At 40.9% G+C, this 15,104-nt stretch overlaps 1 protein-coding gene across 28 annotated transcripts in view; it reads left to right on the top strand.

The window, feature by feature from the left end:
- ZMYND11 (zinc finger MYND-type containing 11) overlaps positions 1 to 15,104 on the top strand; it is a 101,333-nt gene that overhangs the window by 42,977 nt on the left and 43,252 nt on the right. For 24 of the 28 annotated variants that reach the window (XM_083406406.1, XM_083406393.1, XM_083406404.1 and 21 more), the window contains one exon: positions 6,281 to 6,415. The exons of the other annotated variants lie outside the window; for them this stretch is intronic. In XM_083406406.1, coding sequence (XP_083262532.1) covers positions 6,300 to 6,415 — 116 coding nt within the window. In that variant the 5' untranslated portion in view covers positions 6,281 to 6,299. The remainder of the gene's footprint in view (positions 1 to 6,280; positions 6,416 to 15,104) is intronic. 28 annotated transcript variants of the gene reach the window in all.

Genomic DNA, 15,104 nt, shown 5'->3' with positions numbered 1-15,104 from the left:
TGTGCCATGTTTTGCGTTTCTTGTTGGAGTGCAAACAAAACATTAGAACGTGTTCAGGCAGCTGTGCTTTGTTTTGGGAAAGTGAAAGGATTGTCTCGACCTTGTATTAAGAAAATTGATAAGATTTGTTGAAGAAAACTACTTTAGCGAACAACTCAAGAAAGAATTGGCTTTGAGGCTGCCATGTTTTTTTTTAAAAAAAACAAATAAAATGTCTTGTTAACTGCCACATGTTTACTGTGGCCATAATCTTGAATTATTAAGATTAATTTAGTTGCATATTTATGCACATATTAAGGTCCTCATCCAGTGAGGTGAATAGTGCGTGCTTTAAGACATAATTTGCACACCGCTGTGGTTTTCTGTCTATTTCCTTTTTTTTTGAAGTAACCAGCAACAAACCACAAACCAGTTTTAAAGTTCCCTTGAGTTTAAAAGGTGGTCTTGCAGAGGGAGTTGAAGAGAAAATAAAGATAGGGGTATGCACAGGGATCTGGCATGTGCACACTCACAGATTTTTGACTTTTGGGGGGAAATGTTGGGGCTCCCCCCCAAAAAAAACCGCAGAGGTCTTCTTACATAGCATTTCCCTTCGAGCACTATAAATCTATCAAATGTCACAAGTGTCAGGGCAAATAAATTTTTATTTATTTATTATTGCATTTATACCCCACCTTTCCTCCAAGTGCTTCAAGGTGGCTTAAATAGTTCCCTCCTCCTCATTTTTATCCTCATAGCAACCCTGTGAGGGAGGTTGCACTCAGGAGGCTGTGAATGGCCCAAGGTCACCCAGTGAACTTTATGGCTGAGTGGAGATTTGAATGCTGGTCTCCCAGGCCTTAACTCTGCAGTCCATAACTGCTAAACCAGACTGTTAAAACACCTGACGACGAGTGAATCAATAAGAAGGAGCCTGCTGCTGAGCTGGAAAAATTCTTCCTGGAAAAGCTAATATTCTGCCCACCTAAGGATTTCTTATACTGGCCAAACCAGTTCTTGTTTGATTTCACTTGGGGTTTATCCTGCCACTCATCACTCAAGGCTTTCCCCTGGCTCGTCTCCCTGAATGCTAACCTTTTAAGCTTGTGTAACCTGTAGTAATTAGCTGGAGGGAGGAGGTTTAACTGGCAGGTCTGCTCCAGGCCTATTCAGGACCTAGTTCCGGTTAGAATCAACAGCAAAACCAGAGCTAAGGTACAACAATGTGGAGTTAAATCTTTTACACAACAAGTTGTTTTGGTTTTCTCAACCCTGCGCAACTCAGTTTTCATTGTAGGCCCCCTGCTCTCAGTTCAACCCATCAGGCTGTGGAGAGCCTATGTTGGGGGAGAAAATGGCACCTATACGGATTCATCTGCGAGACTAATGACCACCAGTAGTTGTTGAACTACAACTGCCTTCATCACAAGCCAGCACAGCCAGTGATCAGGAATGATGGGAGTTGTAGTTCGAAACGTCTCTAGAGCACCACATTGGCTTTCCAGACATACAGCATTATAGACAGCTCACTCGTTATCAGTAGCTGAGGTATGGGATGTTGTCCCACCGATTTATTACATTTTTTTCTGTTTATTTTGCTTTGGAGCCATCCCAAGGCCTTTGACAGATGTGGTGTAAAATACTAAAAGTAAAATAAAAAATATTCAGTCTCTTAACCCTCCCAGTGAAAGCCAGCCCAAATAAGAATATTAATTGCACAGCTCCTTAAAGCTGCTGTGGTCACTAATATTACGACAGGCACGTTTTGAAACTGGATCATAATTTGCACAACTTAGACACAGTGCAGCAGCTGTGTAAATTATGCTGTAAACCATAAACCAGTTAGGCTGCATTTGTAAGATGGTATTGAGGTGATGAGTCCTGTTGCTTTATTCTTGTTGGTTTCACTTTTGCTCCAGATAAAGTTGAGAATTTGCCTATCTTCCAAATTCATCTACTCAGGCAAAGGGATGATGATGCAGTTCGGGAAAATCCTCCACTCACTTTTCCACCCAGACACATCTTCAAAGTGATATGATTGGATGTGGTACCCATAGACCATAATTAATTGTGATTTATATAAGACAGTATGTGCTGCCCTATAACCAAGTTCTCAGAGTGGCTTACTTTTTTTAGAAAATATATATTATTCTTAAAGATTTCTTGGTTTACAAAAGTATGTGCAATGTCTCTTTTTTCAAGTCAACATTTTCCACAGATCAGTTTCATTTGTTGAGACATTAGTGTTACATTAGGAAGAAAAAGGGGAAAGAGGGAGAAAGGTGATGGGGGTAGTGGTGAAAGGGATGGGGTTGGGTGGCAATGCTTCTATTCTGTTTAATGTATGTGTGGGGCTCAGAGTGGCTTGCTAAAAGAAATATATGTTAAGTATTGCTAGATTATAACAACAGGGTGACTTAAAATAGAGTATAGCAGTTGTTTAAGTGATAGGCCTTCTGTGTCATTGCTTACCGTATTTTTCAGTGCATAAGACTATATTTCCCCCCCTATTTTTTCAAGTTTAAAATTGGGGGTCGTCTTACACACGGATAGAGCATATGGGGGATTTCTTTATTTGGAGTCCCAAAAAATAGGGGTCGTGTTATACACGGAAAAATATGGTGTATAAAAACTCTGTCTACCCGCAATCAGCCATCTTTGTCAGGCTCTTCCTCCTCCTCCATAGTCTCAATATTGCCCTGGTAGACCTCAGCAGGAAGGAGAATGGGGATTAAACTAGAATTTGTTGGCTGGTCATTGCCACTGGTTCCACCTCCTGCCTTCTGCTCTGCCATTTCCACTGGGTACCAATCACCACTGGTTGGATGGCCGGGTGTGCATTTGAACTTCGATTCAGCCCTAGTCCAACACTCTAACCCCAGCATCACATGCCAAGGAAATGTGGTAGGGCAACTGAGGAGAGTGATTATGCTAACAGCGACCGTATACATGTCAGTAAGACACTAGATGCTGTGCAATATTGCTATATTGCAATATTATCTGAAGTAGCGTCTCCACCCCCACCATTCTACCCGGACACTGAGGTCCAGTGCAGAGGGCCTTCTGGCAGTTCTCTCACTGCGAGAAGCCAAGTTACAGGGAACCAGACAGAGGGCCTTCTCGGTAGTGGCACCCTCCCTGTGGAACTCCCTCCCACTGGATGTCAAAGAGAACAACAACTACCAGACTTTTAGAAGACATCTGAAGGCAGCCCAGTTTAGGGAAGCTTTTAATGTTTGATGTATTATAGTATTTTAATATTTTGTTGGAAGCCGCCCAGAGTGGCTGGGGAAGCCCAGCCAGATGGGCGGGGTATAAATAATAAATTATTATTATTATTATTATTATTATTATTATTATTATTATTCCAAATTTAAGTATTAAGTCATAAGGTGACCACCAAGTCGCTGGGCTCATAACCCCAAAGAACACACCAAGGAATGAGAGGTGCTCTTTAGCTTGGGCTGGTTCGGATCTTGTGCGCTGCAAAAGCCATATTCAGATCCTGGAATAAATATAGACTGTGAACAGTGCTCCTATTGTAGAGTAGAATTCTTACTTTATTCTAAATACACCTCTTGTTTTGCTGTAAGCATTCTAATTCTAGTATTACACCAGAGGGCTTCATAGTTAGGACACTCATTGGTGTCTAGAATAAACTGCATATATGTTAATAACCTGCCGTTTATCAACAGTTTCTTACTCTGAAAGTGGCACCGTTAAACAAAGTTATGTAGTGATCGAAATGCAGGATTAATCTTTTTAAAAGGGGGGATTCTAGCCTGTAACGGCCCTGTGGGCGATTTGTGGCTTATCTGTACCTTTTGCCTGCTGCTTCTGGAAATTTTTTGTAAACAATGCCAGCTGCTTGTTATGCTCTTGTTTATAGTTAGATGGATGGGCAAATTGCAGCATGGGGCCGGCGGGGTGTGTGTGTGGATAAAGAGGGATTTATTTATTTTTAAGTCTAATTGAAAACGATTGGGCTCTAAGCATTTTGCACACTTTTTTTTTTTTTTTTTAAAAAGATGATGCTTTAAATGCTAAGTTCTGCATTTAAAGCAGGAATTCCATTGCCACTGACTTTATTATTCCTAATAATTTATATGCTCATATTAATGGACAGGAGAGACTTTACAGTAAAATCCTTCCAGAAGGTTTATAGTTGCATTAGGGTTGGGGGGGGGGGAGTCTCTCCTGCACTGCCAACTCCTTAGATTGCTTGTGGAGTCTCTCCTCAGAATTTCAAACAGACAATCCTACTCTCCTATTGGAGAGACGTCTCCTATTGGAAGGGACGCGGGTGGCGCTGTGGGTTAAACCACAGAGCCTAGGACTTGCTGATCAGAAGGTCGGCAGTTTGAATCCTCACGATGGGGTGAGCTCCCGTTGCTCGGTCCCTGCTCCTGCCAACCTAGCAGTTTGAAGGCATGTCAAGTGCAAGTAGATAAATAGGTACCGCTCCAGCGGGAAGGTGAACGGCGTTTCCGTGTGCTTCTCTGGTTCGCCAGAAGCGGCTTAGTCATGCTGGCCACATGACCCGGAAGTTGAATGCCGTCTCCCTCAGCCAATAAAGCGAGATGAGTGCCGCAACCCCAGAGTCAGTCACGACTGGACCTAATGGTCAGGGGTCCCTTTACTTTTACCTATTGGAAAGAAAGTCCAAACTGAGTTGGAGGGTAGGGAACAGGTTATCCTGAGGAGTTGAAGACATTCATTGTCCGGGGTCTGATTTCTGCCTAGGAAATGTTGATAAGACCAAGATGTTATGTGTTACGGTGAACAACATGTAGGTTTACTGTAAAATAAGCACAGACAGCTTTGGTCCCCTTAGATTCTAACGGCAGTGCATTCCCCTCTCAAGGGACGCCATCCTCTCCTTAATATTAGTAAGAGACCATATTGTGGTTACAGGTAACGTGTAGAACTTCATTTTCTTAGGGTGGAAAAGTGTGGTGGACTTTAGGAAATCCTGGTGCCTGTGACCTCTGATATTACTAACTTTCTATATGTTAAGGGTTATTTCAAAATATTTCCTGTTTGTTTCATTACTTCGCTCTTGAAATTCTTGTATTGAGGGGAAGTGATCGATTAGACAAAATAAAAGAGAATTTATTTGAGTGGCCATGTATGTGACAGCTCACAGGCTGAACCCAGCACATGAAGCAATTATATCTGACCTTCTGGCACCTCACCAATTTAAACAGGGTTTTCCCACAATTTCATTTTTGGTGAAATGAAAAGTGATTTCAATTATTATTATTTAAATATTGTTATTAATATTTATTAAGTTTGTATGCCATCCTTCATCTGTAGATCTCAGGGAGGTTTACAGCGTAAAAATACAAGATAAGAACACAATATACATGTATATATAAAAAAGAATAAACCAAACCAATAGCCCCTCTCCCCCCATCCTCTCTCACAAACACATTTAAAGGGATATAGGATGTTTCATGCTGTAAGAAATGTAGATATCTACCCCTTTAATGTTATCTTTCTTGGATTTTGCAACATGCAAATATTATTTGTATATAGTGCAGAAATCCTGTGGCCCTACAGATGTTGTAGGACTCCTTCTCCTATCTGTCCAGTCAGCATGTGGGATGATGGGAGTTGTAGTCCAGCAACATTTTAAGGTGCAAAGGCTCCTCATACTTGGTGTAATGGCTGCCCCCCCCCCCCAAGTTTGTGACACTCATTTGACATCAACACAAAACGGAGCCTTTACAACCCGAAACCGAGCCCTTTAGTGTCATTGGCCCAGTCCTGTGGAACGATCTTTCAACAGAGATCCTATATTAAGCTTTAAAAGTTGGCTGAAAATTTTTCTTTGCCTCCAGACTTCTGCAGGCAATTAAGAAAAAACAAAGCTGTAAGAGTTAGCTGGTGGTCTGTTTTAAAATTCTATGTGTGTCATCCCCCCCTTGAGTGTATATAATTTGTTAGTTTTAATGAAATTGTGGCGTGCAAGTATTTTTGTAAATACAGTGCCTGACCTCTGCTACATGGCAGAAACTTTATTATGGAGCCAGACTATTTCTGAGGACAGGAGAGTTAGTTTGTGTAGCAAAAAAGCATATCCTGGGCATTATCTCTGGAGAATAAAGTTGTCCCTGACTGTACAGAACTTGGCTCTATTGTATGCCAAGAGTTTGAGCTTGCATTGATAGAGTTTATCAAATCCGAATCAGATTGTTGCAGTTAACATAATTTCCCTCATAATCTTATTTGTGGCAGGTGCAATAGAATCACCATGTAATCTATTTTATAATTCATTATTGTTATTTTTCCACTGCAGTTGAACAAGTAAAGGGGTCATGGCACGCTTAACGAAAAGGCGTCAGGCAGATACAAAAGCTATCCAGCATCTTTGGGCGGCTATAGAAATCATCCGAAACCAGAAGCAAATTGCTAACATTGACCGTATTACGAAGTAAGTGTCATTTAAATACTACTAATAAAAATAAAAATAAAAATGGTATGACCCAATGAGAAGGTATTAGCAATGAAAACAGAGTAGCACAGAAACATTTTTGCCATATAATATATATATTATTCTCTCATATGAATCTGTGTGCTCTTGTACTCTCTATTTCAAGTCATGGACCATGCGTTTGAAAAAGGAAACGGTTGTGTTGAATTGAAATTGACCTGTGATCTGTCTTGTCCAGTCTCCTGCCATTAATAGCACCTGACACATGATAGGAAGATGGAAAAGGTTTTCGAGTGGAAGATAATATCCCTACTACAAAGATTGTGTATTAATGGTGGTATTCAATCCTAGTTATACTTGTAATAGACCCACCAAAGTTAATGCACATGACTAACCTAGGTCCATTAATTTCAATGGGTCTACTCTGACTAAGTTGACTACAACCCTATATAGTAAAAGGTTTTCAATCTTTAAAACAAAACCAAATAACTCTTCCTGCTTAATAACTGCATGTGAAGACTAGCTGTGGGAAAAATTTTATTTGCTACTTTTATGTCCATACGGAACTCTCACTGCAGCCAACTCTTCTCCCTACTACAGTCATTGGCTGCATTCAGACTATAATGCCAAATCTCTAGAAAGGACCATAGCTTAATGGTAGAACATCTGCTTTGCATGCGACAGGTCCAGGTTCAGTCCTTGACATCTTCAGTTACAATGAGGAAGCAGTTAAAGGGAAATGCCCTCTGTGCCCCAGCCAGAGTAATAATAATAATAATAATAATAATAATAATAATTTTTATTTATACCCTGCCCTCCCCAGCCAAGGCCGGGCTCAGGGTGGCTAACAAGCAATAATAAAAACAAGTTGAATGAATACAACTTAAAAACAAGATTAAAATACATTAAAATATTGAAACATTAAAATATTAAAATGCAGCCTCATCACAGGAGGAGAAAGGAAAAATAAAAAAGAAAGAGGGGTGGGAGGGAATCAAATTGGCTCCAAGCCAAAGGCCAGGCGGAACAACTCTGTCTTACAGGCCCTGTGGAAAGAAATCAGATCCTGCAGGGCCCTGGTCTCATAAGGCAGAGCATTCAACCAGGCCTGAGCCAGAGTTGAAAAGGCCCTGGCTCTGGTTGAAGCCAATCTAACTTCCTTAGGGCCCGGGACCACTAGGGTGTTGCTATTTATGAACCTTGAGGCTCTCCGTGGGGCATACCGGGAGAGGCGGTCCCATAGGTACGAGGACCTATAAGAGTAGACATTAATGGGCTAGCTGGAAAAATACCGGTAATTTGACTTGGTGAAAGAAACTTTCATTTGTTCCCTAGTTCATGTAGCCTGTACTCCACTATGCTTCATGTTCCCATTTTGTGGCAACCCACATTTTGTCCTTTTACCCAAACTGGATCCACGAGTCATCATTTGATTGAATTTATCGATCTTGGTTCATGGGCAAACTTTGGCTTGTACAAACCATAGTTTCCTGGGTTCAGGTGAAACAGCAAACCGGTTTGCTGAAAACAACAAAGGGAAGCTTCCAATCTCCACTAGTGCCTGCTCCTCCTTGCAGCAGCAAACCAGTGAGCGAGTTGGCCTCTGTCTGACTCCAGAGACAACGGAGTGTGCCTCCAGGGGTGAAGCCAAACTCCAGGAGTGAAGCCAAGCTGACGTGGTCCAAAGGAAAGAATAGCAATACTTTTGGCACCAGCTTGGCTGTAGGAGCTGCCAGAAGGAGGCGTACAAGGCTAAGGAGTAAACCATATGCAACATCAGACCATGCTTGAATAGAATAATTGTTTCATGCAGTGTGGGTGCGTCTTGCTGGTACCTGCATGTCTGCTTGCAGGCACAGTGGGGGTACCACATATCATGCACTATGAATGGCTACTAAAGACAGCAGTTACATACAAGCACTTCCTGCTTTTAGATGCCACCTCTGTTAACATCTCACAACGTGATGATGTTATGTCATTTTGTTGTGGCCTCTGGTTGCCAAATGCGGGAGGTGAAGGCTCCCTGGTGAGCAAAAACCTCATTCCACTTTCAAATGGGTTTACAGCAACCTTTTGGGCATTGCTTATTGATTTTGTATGTTGAATAGTTTGTCCTGCTTTTCTGTTTAGGTTAAGAGAAGTCTAAAAATCCTAGATAGGGTGTTTTCCTCACACTAGCAGAAATTTGAAGTAATAATCTACAGCCATCTCGTTTTAGCAACACTGATACTTGATTTTTTAAATTCAGCTTATTTCCTGCCCCTCCTCCCTAAGGAGCCCAGGGCAGCAAACATACAAGCAATAAAACAATTAAAATATCTAAAAATGGAACTCCCAAAGGCTAGTACAAATAATGTTACTGGTGCATGGTTGCTGTACGGCAGTGAAGCAGATGCAATGATTGGCAGCTGTCGTGTTGGTCCCAGGCTTCAGAAGGCTTCTTAGCTGCACGAGGGACAAGAGGCCTGGCTCTCAAGGGTATCTGTATCTTCTCTCCATGAGCATCTTGTCCTCTTGCTGTTCCAACTCCCCCCTCCTTAAATAACCTTATTTGCAGCATGACTCCCATATCACCCAAGAGCCTCTACAAGCTCCCTCAAATCAGAGAAGCGTGCAAACTTTCAACACAGAGCCCACCTTGTTTCTGCGCAGCAGGAGCTGGTAGTTTCTGCAGAGAACAGCAAACATATTAATCTGTCCAAGGGTAGCAAAACCTACCCTACTACTCATTTGACCAGCTAATGAAGCAGAAGACAGAGCAGTGCGTACTGATGGTGTAGGAACTGAGTGTTACTCTGTTGGTTATTTGATTTGGCTGTTTTCTTAATAACAGTGAATTGTTCCGTTCTGAATAACGTGATTGTTATGGCATGTCAGGGATGTGATGATACTATTATGCTTAATGGATTTATATCGGGGGGTGAACCACTGAGTGCAGTAATTGCAGAAAAGGTGTATAAACCTGACGGTTTGCAACACAGTCGTAACCAGAAGTAAGTCCCACTGAATTCAGTTTGGGGACTTACTCCCAGGTAAGTTGAGTTAGGATTTTTGGAGAGTTATAAACTGAGCATCGCTACTGGGTACATCACACTAGATTGAATGGGATTTTTTAAATTAAAAAAAACCACCCAGCTTAATTTATTTAAAAAATGAATTTTACCGGCTGCTAGATTACAGACTGCACTATACACCTGGCTCTTTCTGTTTACTGTCTGGGCTTTTCCTTTGGAGGAGGAGCGTGTCTGCCTTGTGGAGGGACATTTTTGTAGGAATGCTGATTCAGCAAGTCTGAGCATTAAGTAGGCCAAACAGATAGGCCGAGGGAAGCAATGTAATGAGATGGGAACAAAATACCAATTTGCGAGAGATCTCGCAAAACGTGAAAGCACCATTTAAGAAAGGCCATTTGAAAGTTTCCTCAAGTTTTACATGGATGGAGCAGGGAGATGGTTAGTGAATAATGCTATTGCAGTCTTTGAATTTCTAACCAGTGCTTTAATTTTGCATATTGCATAATAAGCGCAGAAAATGCAACAGCAGGCCAGTTTGGGGCTGATTTGCTGATATGTGTAAATGGCCTTGTTTACAGGGTATGTCTTGTTCGACTTCAGAAATCTTTCTTTTTTTTTTACTGTCTTTCATTTTCTAATGTGGTTGACCTTGATGAAAATCCAAATCCCTCTAGCATACTTCATGTCATAACAGATTAATACTAACATAAACAAAAAATAATAAGCCATTACCATCATTAAGGAAAGACTACACTTGAATTTATCATTAACCTTGCATTCAGGTTTAATAAGCTACATTGTTTTTAAAAAATGTGATTTTTTTTTTTGCTGAAATGTAACAATTTGGTGTCTGCTTTTCAGGATACTTTTTTTGTATGGTTTTATGTTTTATTGCTGCTTTGATACAATTTTATAACATAGCCTTATATAAATATTTTGATAAATAATAAATAAACTTGCTAGATTTTCTCATAATATCTATTTCCCCTTTTCATATTGCATTTGGCTGGCGTCTTTTCATAGTTTTGTCTACGTAGAGTCCTCTAAATGATGGTTGCGTTCCATCCAGCTACCAGAGGGAAGGAGGGTGGCATAATGGGCCGTATCCAATTAACGTGTCCCATCAGTTCAAGGGTTTATGCTTGCACGTGGAAAATTTCCACCCTGCAAGTCCCAACTCTAATCTTGGGTTCTCCAACTCTCCGGATAAGATTGGGGGAGGGTCGGGAGAAGAAGACGAGCGATTCTGTTGCACAAGCTTAAATCTTTGCATTGGCGGGACACATTTGTTGGCTATGTCTCAATATATTTGCTGTCTTGTTTCAGTGCTGGATAGATTTCATTAGCCTTGAAACTTGCATGTCTCATTTCAGGGGGGTTTGGACTGTAAGATTGGTTGGTGGATTGTGCTTTTTTGTTGTATTGGCTTACATATTCCCAAATGTGTTGTTCTGTGAAAGGGTCTGCATTTGTTGTTTGAGATCACGAGATTTGATCCTAAGTACCGGTGGATCTAAAACAGACTAACGAAAACAGTAATTAATTGAGAGAAAAGCAGGAACTAATTGAGGTAACACATCATTTTGGTAGGCAGGAAAGCAGAACTGGATTCATGGAAAGCTTATCTATAATAAGAGTTGCTGCGTTCAGATGTCAAACTAAAGTTTAGCTTGATGAGAATAATCCTCAGAGAAGACTCAGGTTCCCACAATCTCCCATTCATCCAGTATAACCATGAAAAGGAGATTGAAATTTCATTTCCGTTCTCTGATAAATTATATGTTTATGATCTGTAGACCAAGTAAACACAACCTTGAATAGGACATTAATTATAGTTAGCACACTGCCTGAACCCTAAACTATGGCTCATGTTGACTTAAGGTTTGTTTAAACAAGCCAGCTTCATAATCCATTATTTGAAGTTTGCTAGTTTCAAATAAACCATGGTTAACCTTCATCACAGCTTGTCAGTTTGGACAACACACCAAGCTATGGTTAATCTAACCTGGAATCAAAAGCTGTCAAACTCTTCTTCACAGGCTCATTCAAGAGGAGAGGGTAAGCATTGCATACTCAAGGTTCATTGTGAGTTGCTGTTGTCATGCAAATTGTGCCTTCATGTGATACCTGAACCAGTCCGGTGTTAAAACTGTTTTGGTTTTGTACCATTGACTAAAGGTGTGTCTCAGGGGTGAGAAATCATTACTCCAAAAGACCTGAGTAGTTCCCCAATAATGGGCAGCATATTGCATGCCGTATCTATTGACCTTTCAACTCCATGACAAACAAAACCCAGAGGGTCAGCTGACAGAGTAAAAAATGCATTTTTTCCTTGGGGATGATAGCAGGAATAAATTAGCAGTTACGATGTTAAGGGAAGCCCCTTGTTGAAATCAGCTTCAAACCGATCAAAAGCCCTTTCATTTACAGAGGCAAAAATAAGATGCTGTCTTTTCTTCTGGCGTTTTTAAAAACAAACCCCTATTCATACTGTTCATTCCTTCACCATTAAGGTGAGCTGCATGAAATTGATATTCTTGTGGCTTGTTGCTTTTGGCACAAGAAACACTGGCTTTCTGTTCTTGTAACACTGTTTTTTTATTGTAAATTAAAATGTGCACCTATTTTGTCTGTACATGTATAGTTTATTCTCGTTTTGCACGGCTGCCATAACTATCATCCCCAAACATTTAATTTTGTAGTAATCTCACGAAAGCTTCTCCAGCTTCTATGGAACAGCTGCTTGGGGAATTACAGTCTATAGGCCCAGTTTACAAGCTACTTTGCCCAAGGATCGTCTCACCTTTGCTACTGCAGCAGGGTTTACTTTCACGTAATTCAGTAAGCAAAGGATGGGGTCCAAAGGTGTTGGAGAACTCCACCTGCTTCTTGCTTTACTGTAGTCCAGAAGTCTTGCACTTTGTTATATTTCCACCATAAGTAAATAATTTCTTGTTCTTTCATGCATTTAAATTGGTTTGTCCCTATAAAATTGTCTTGCTAGGATGCTATATTTCAAAATACTGAAATGAGGTTTTTCCTTTGCTGTTTTAATTGGCATTTTAAGTACACTGGTACCTCGGGTTAAGTACTGTACTTAATTCATTCCGGAGGTCCGTTCTTAACCTGAAACTGTTCTTAACCTGAAGCATCACTTTAGCTAATGGAGTCTCCTGTTGCTGCTGCGCCACCGGAGCACAATTTCTGTTCTCATCCTGAAGCAAAATTCTTAACCTGAAGCACTATTTCTGGGTTAGCGGATTCTGTAACCTGAAGCATATGTAACCTGAAGCGTATATAACCTGAGGTACCACTGTATAGTATTGCGCTAGTTATGTTGTTTATTTATGTATCATTTATTGTATTTTTATTTTTATGCTATTATTTTGTTTTAAGTTACATTGTAGCTTATCTGAGATATATATATACCAGTATATTATGAGGAGTGGAATATAAATACTTTAAATCAATTAGGCAGTCAATGAACTTTCAATCCAGCAGGCCAAAAGCCTGCAAGAACAGAAGCATTTTGAGTAAATGACAGAAATTCTAGGTGCTACAACTGTTCCATGTGCCTGGTCCCCATTTCTGTAGTGGTGCAAAATAAGAGAAATGAAGGATCTGTAAGAAGCAGCTGCTCCGAATTATGGAAAATATGGGCAGAAGGGGGGAGTTCAGCGGCACAACTGCTTTCGTGGCTTGTGTAGGTGGGATATTCAGTCTAACCGCCTGAGCTGTAAGTTAATGGCATGTTTGAGTGTGAATGTACAGTGAATTTAATTGCTGGAACAAGCCCGCCTTATCTGCATTAAAATCATTACTTCTGACAGAACTGACCAGATAATAAGCATTATATGAGGTTGCATGTTGCCTGAGGTATTTAAAGCGTGAACAAACAGGATCACCTCTTAGGTCTGTCAACAGCTTCTGCGGAAATGTCAGGCAGATTTCAGTGTAATTCCATCTGCTGTGCATCTCGCTATCCAAGGCCATGCATATGAAGCCTTGTATTTTTAAGTAAATTAGCTATCTTGAAGGATTCCGTGCAGTGGCGTAGGCTCTCGTGTCACGTTAAACCATGGTTAATTTTTAACCATCGTTTCACCTGAATGAACAGAACGCTAGGGCACACTTTTCAAAAGTACCCTTGCCTGCAGCGAACCGCGAGCCTAGGCTTGCTGTGTTGCCCAGATCAGAGCTCTTGGCATGTTTCTCTCTTAACATTGTGTGGTAGACGAGGTTTGTTCTTGGCTTACCACTCATGGTTTGCTCCTAGGAAACAAGCAAACCACAAGGGTGGCTCAGACAACACAATAGGAATAGCAAAGCATGGACTTTTGATCAGGGCGCCCCAACCTGCTGCTCATTTGCATTAACCATAATTAAACGTTAAATGTAGCCCAGCTGATTTAGGCATGTGAACTCTTTAACTGTATGATAGTGACTGGACTGGGAATGGTCCCTTGCGTCTTTTAAATGTAAGAGGTAACCGGATGAAATAAAATAGAACATTTTTCTTTTGGCTGAAATAGAATTTAAGCTTCCGAGGCAAGAGAAGTCTTGTTTGTACAAGTTTGAAAGCTTGCCTTTTATATTTAATATCTTTGTTGTAGTTTTTAAAATATGTAATTGAATATTGCTTGTAAAAACCACCTTGGTAGGATTCGTATCCTGAAAGGTGAGCTGTATAAAAAATTGCAGTAAATAAACAAAAATTTCCACCAATGCAAACAAAATGGTAGCAAAAAAGTATAATATTTCCAGAGCAGCACTCTGTGTGGACCTTGCCCTCGTGCGGTTGTGTACATTTTTAAAGGACTTGTTATGATGTTTATTTGAAGATAGAACTTTTTTTTTTGGCCCACATTTTTTCCTGTAACCTGAAAACTAGTGGATTCAGATGTTAGCTCCCATCGTGAGTCTGTATTGATACCCTTGGATAGCAAGTCACTAAAGCCTCTTAGAGATATTAATGAGGTGTAGCAGGAACCCCCCCCCAATCATTCAGTTTGTACAAACTTCACACACACTCACACTCACACACTACATACGCTACACTTCTGTTATAAATTCATAGAAAATCAACCATACATCAGATTTGCACTGTTCCACTTTTATTTTACTCCATGAGGGAAAAACTACAGAATGGGGAAGGTTTGATACAGGGCGCCATAATCCCTTCACCATACCAGCACATCCACAGGAGCCCTGCCCAGTTGCAATGCCAACCCTGATGATCCCAGACAGAGGACAATCAGGATCACAAAGATCCTGGGAGTGGATTCGGCAGAGGACAGTGATTGGATCTTCCCTCAGGGGGCAGGAAACTGCGACTACCTTTTGTCTTCGGAGAATGACTCATGGGGAGGGGTAGAGGGGAACCAGCCAGGTGACAGGACACTCAGGTTACCACCACAAATCCTCCCTCAACCCCTCCTTTCTGTAATATATGCATGATGTTTCTGGGGGTGGGCTTGACCTAGAGGATGGGAATTTCAAAAGTTTTTATAAGGTCTTGCACACCATTTTTCTGTGTCTTTCCTCTCTCCTGCGAGTGAGGGGAACACCCTGCTGCAACAGTACAATAAAGGCCAAGCCTACAGGCTGCTGATTTGCTCCAATTTACTCTGGTTGGTGTCTTTACTTTTTGTCCAAGGGAGCCCTCGGATTTTTCC

The sequence above is a fragment of the Podarcis tiliguerta genome (assembly GCF_965153285.1).
Source record: "Podarcis tiliguerta genome assembly, chromosome: 12".
In the NCBI taxonomy this organism is placed as follows: Eukaryota; Metazoa; Chordata; class Lepidosauria; order Squamata; family Lacertidae; genus Podarcis; species Podarcis tiliguerta.
Note: the sequence above shows the minus strand (reverse complement) of the source record. Positions and strands in the feature narration are given on the sequence as shown.